Below are 4,687 nucleotides of genomic sequence, written 5' to 3' on the forward strand. Positions count from 1 at the left end.
CCCCCCCCCCCCCCCCCCGGGGGGGGGGACCACTGGGCGTGCTGCATGGCGCAATGTGACGCCGGCCACCGTGCCAGGGCAATGTTCTGGCGCCGGGTCTCGCCTGTGGCCCGCCCTGCGGCGGGGCCTGTGACGCCCCATTGGCGCCTGGGCCCCTGCCCTCCAGCGTGCCGCCGGTCGGCCGGCTCCCGGTGGCCGCGTGCCTGCGCGGCACACTGGCGCCCCCGCGCCTCGCCCCCCCCCCTCTTGGCGCGGCCGGCTCTTCGTCGGGACATCGCTCATCGGCCCAGAGCACGGCTCTGGCACACCTGCCCGCGCGCCGGTGTGTCCCACTGCTCGGCCGGCCGGGCGCATGCCCGTGCCGATACAAGCGCCCGCCTGACACCTCCCGGCGCCAAGGGTCCTGATCTCGCCCTCGGCCGTGACAAGATCGCCCGAGCATCTGCTGCCTGGCCAGGGGGGGGGCCAGCGCGCAGCCAACCGGCAGGCGGCTGTCCCAGGCCCCGGGCGCAGGGCCGCCGCCGGCGGAGCCGGGAGCCCTGCCGCCGGCGCCCCGGCGACATCCCCCACAAGGGTAGCATGGCCGTGGCATGGCCACCGGGCTGCCGGTACTGCCCCCCCCTCCCCCCCAGCCAGCACGGCAGGCTGTCGCGGGCCGATGCCTCGCGGCCTGGGGCCGTGGGACATCGCGCCGCGGCTCGACCCCCGGCGCGCTGAGCCCCCCCCCCCCCTATGGGCGGCGAGCAGCCCGTCGCCGCCGGCCGCTTCCGACGGTGGCCGCCGCTCTGAAACGCGGCTGCTCACCTCGGCCGAGCTCCCGCACCCGGCGATTGGCCGGCATCAAGACGCCCGCTCCCCCGGGGGGAGGGCCCGGGCGCGGCAAAAAAGGTATGTCCGAACCAGGACTCGAACCTGGGACATTCTGTGTGTTAGACAGATATGATAACCATCTACATCATTCGGACGCGGCGGATGGGACCCGGCCGCGCGCGAGGCCATTTTTAGGACGCCGCCTCTGCGGCCCCGCGCCCCGCCGCGCAGGGGGACCGGCCGCAGCCCACGCACACGAGGACACCGCACACGCCGCAGCCTCGCAGGAAGCGAGCCCCGCGCCGGAATCGCCGGCTCCCCGCCGAAGGCGCGGCCCCTCCCGTGCGCCGTGGAACCCCCGCACCTGGCGCGGGCCGCGGCACCGTCGCCCGAGCCCCGATACACCCCAACCGCGTCTTGCCTCGCGGGCCATGCCCCGCCGTCCCCTGCGGCGGGCCGCCCCGCCCCCGCGCCGGGCACGTTCCCGCGTGGCCGGGGTGCGCGGGGTCCGACGCGCCCCGAGCGCGCCGTGATGGCCGCCAGCAGCCCCGGGGGTGTCTCACCCCCCGCTCTTGGGGGGGCGGGGGAACTACCGCACGGGGCGGCGTGCTCCGGGGCCCGGGTGCGCGGGGAACAGGCCCGCGGCACTGCCAACGCATGGGCCCCTCACGCATGGGCCCAAGACAAATGTACGTCCTCGGCGCACGTACATTTGATGGTGTGTATCATATTTGTTTATTTGTTTTTGGTCCATTTCGCGCGATCCGGCCGTTTCGGATTTTCGCCTGAACCCTCCTTCTCTGCAAGGGGGATCGGCCAACTCCGGGGCACGGTCGCGCCATCCCGGGCGGCGGCATGTATCACTCGGCGCCGGATCCGGCGGGGCTCATCCCGGGGCTCGTCTTCCCGGGCCCATATGTTCGTTCGGCACCCCCCGGCCGGCCCTTGCTCGGCGCCCACAGGCAACGGGCCCCGCCCGGCGGCTCACCACCGCGGCAGGGGCAAGGGCGCCGGGATCCGTTGCGGGCGTCGCGGCCCGCGAATGGCGCGGCCGGTTCCAAACTCACCCGGAGCACCCCCCAGGCATGGGGCTCCTTGGCGTCGCCGGTCCCGGAGCCGCCCCCCGCCAAGTTCCCTGCGGTGCGACGTGCGACACATACACATGCACGCGCACAGGGGCCCGGGGCCTGGGGATTGGGCCCGGCCGAGGTGCCTCTCGCCGGACCGATGCATTCGCCGCCCGGGCGGCAGTGCGCTCGCCGCCGCCAGCCCACCACCGTGGCCGCAGGGTCGAGCTGCCCTCCCGGCCGGCGGCCCACGCCCCCGATGAGGCCTGCACGGCGCGCGGCCCGGCCCCAGGGGGGATCCTAGAATGGGTCCTGCGAGCATGCGCCAGGCCGCCCCGCCGGTGTGCCTTGGGCATGCGCCTCGGAGGACTGCACGCCTGGCGAGCTCCCCTCCCCCCTCTCTCCGCCTCTCCATGGCTCTCCTGCGGCTCGTGTGGTGTGCCAGACATGCACGCACGCACACGCACACACACACGCACACACGCACCCTGCATGGTGATGATGCGGCCCGCCTCGTGGCGTCGCGTTGACCCTCGGGTCCGTGATCTCGCCGGCTGCCCGGCGCCCGTGCCCCTCCCTGTGGACGAGGCATGGCCACCTGTTGGCTGCTCTCTGCCCTTGGCCCGAGCACTCGCCGCCACGTTGGCACTCCGTGGCATGAGCGGTGGATGCGCGCCCGGGCCGCCGGGAGCGCCCGCTGGCCCTCGCACAGGCAGCCGGCCGCCCAACTGACCGCCCTCCTCCCCTGAGATCCGCCCGCAGGCCGGACCCCTCGGCGACGGGCGGCCTAACACCCTCCAGGCCGGCATAACACCATCCCCCCCCTCTCCCGATCGCCGCCCAGCTGGGCGCGCCTCCATCCGACGAGCGCGCGCCGAAAGGCCCCTGCCGACCTCGCGGCGCAGAGGCGCACAGAACCCCAGGTGTACGTTGGTACCTGGACCGACACCTGCGCGTCCCCTGGCCGTGTTATTTACTTCTTCCTGCCGTTCCGCCTCTTTTGTGCGAGCCCCCGCCCAGGAGCCCGAGGCCTTGGGCCCAAGCCCCACATCGCCATCTGCCACCCCGCGGCCTGCCCCCCCCCCCCCCTTCCTTGTGCCCTTGCCCTGTCCCTGCCCGTCGCCCCTGCCTCCGGCCAGCATCGTTTTCTTCCCCTCGGCGGTCGCCCACCCGCCTGCCAGCGAGCGCCACAAGCATGCTTCCCGTGGCCGGCCCCGGCCCGGGCCCGGGCCCGGCGCGGCTGGCCGCCCTGGTCATCCTGTGCGGCATCCTGCTCGCCACGGCGGGAATCTGCGCCATCCCCTCCCAGCAGCCCCTCTATGCCATGATCACCGACGACCCGCTGCCCGGAGCCGGGTACATGGTCCCCGGCGAGGGTGCCGCGTCGGTGGCCCTGTACCCGGGGCCCGGCCAGCAGCCGGACCAGGTGCTGGTGTACGGCCAGCGGGACCCCTCGCGGCCGGGGGTCTTCCCGGACTGGCGCGTCGGGTCGCTGTTCCACCAGCCGCCCGGGGAGCCGCGCTTTCGCCTCGGCGGCGCGGTGCCCGGGCCGGTGTCCGGGCGGGTGATTCTGCCCACCGCCACGGGGGCCGCCCTGCCGGGCTTCGTGCTGACCGTCGAGCAGGAGCTCCTGTGGTTCCCGACGGAGGGCGGCCAGCCGGCCGGCTGTCACCTGGCCGGGCCCTTTGCCCTGCTGGCCGGCGTGGCCCACACGGCCGACGACCTGGATGTCCTGGTCCGGTCTGCCGACGAGCTGGCCGTGGCCTTCCTCCAGGATGGCCGGTGCACCATGGACCGGCTTGCGCTGCCGGCCATGTGGGCCTCGGTGCCGGCCACGCCGGTGGCCGGCCTCCCGCGCGGGCAATTCATCCTCTTCCACGACCGGGAAATGCTTGCCTACGCCTCGGTGGCCGGGCGCCTGGAGTACGCCGGCCGGCGGACCGAGGGCGCGGCCATCCGCCAAGCGCTGGCCACGCGCCTGGGCCCGGGGCTGCCCGGGCACTTTGACATGGCCATCCTGCTGGACACCCAGCAGGTGCATTTGCTCCAGGACTGCCAGGTCCTCGCGGAGAGCTGGCTCTGCAAGCGGGACCGCATGGTGAGCCCGGCGCCGGACATGCCGGCCGAGGGCCGGCTCCTGGCGCCGGACTTCCGCACCCAGCCGGCCGGCGATCCGGCCGTGGTCTTCTATGTGCCCCCTCCGATGACGTCCCGGGTGCATGTCTGGCGTTTGGCCACCGACGAGACTCCCGTCCAGTGGGCGGCCTTTCGGCTGCCGCCCATCGCGCGTGGGCTAGTGCTGGACTTGCGCCGGATGGCCCTGGCCCCGGGGATGCGGCGGTATGCCCTCGGCGCCGCGGGCGTGCTTCTGCTCGGGGCCACGGACTTCCTCTGCGACACCGATGAGTCGATCACCTGCCTGCCGGTCATTCCCTTTCCGTTCAACTTTGATCACTCTCAAGTTGGCTGGGCGTGTGCTGCCGGGCAATTTGAAGCCCCGTTCATGTCCCCCGGGCGCCTGTGCCACGGCTGTGCCGATGGTCATTCGGTTCTCTGGTCGGCGTCCACCACGGATAGTTGTATGTCTTTCCTGCCCTTCGCTGTCCGGCCGGTCGGCCGCCCCGTGGTGTATCCTGCCCTTGCCCCTTGCCTCTCTCTCTCTCTCTCTCTCTCTCTCTCTCAGTTTCTCTCAGTTTCTCTCAGTTTCTCTCTTTCTCAGTTTCTCTCTTTCTCAGTTTCTCTCTTTCTCAGTTTCTCCCCCTCCCCCCCCCCTTGCCCTCCAATGCCTCATGCACTAATGGCTTGGATCC

The 4,687-nt window shown here is 73.0% G+C and overlaps 1 protein-coding gene and 1 non-coding gene across 2 annotated transcripts in view; one reads left to right on the forward strand and one right to left on the reverse strand.

The window, feature by feature from the left end:
• Nucleotides 1–891: 891 nt before the first annotated feature.
• On the reverse strand, nucleotides 892–965 carry H696_05402. The gene has a single exon. It is a non-coding gene; the product is annotated as a tRNA-Val (tRNA).
• Nucleotides 966–3,072: 2,107 nt separating this feature from the next.
• Nucleotides 3,073–4,687, forward strand: part of H696_05403 (hypothetical protein) — a gene marked incomplete at both ends in the record, with an annotated part of 4,603 nt that continues 2,988 nt past the window's right edge. The window contains one exon of the mRNA XM_009499238.1: nucleotides 3,073–4,456. Within this exon, the coding sequence (XP_009497513.1) occupies nucleotides 3,073–4,456 (1,384 nt within the window). The remainder of the gene's footprint in view (nucleotides 4,457–4,687) is intronic.

This window comes from Fonticula alba, assembly GCF_000388065.1.
Source record: "Fonticula alba strain ATCC 38817 unplaced genomic scaffold supercont2.10, whole genome shotgun sequence".
Taxonomy (NCBI): Eukaryota; order Rotosphaerida; family Fonticulaceae; genus Fonticula; species Fonticula alba.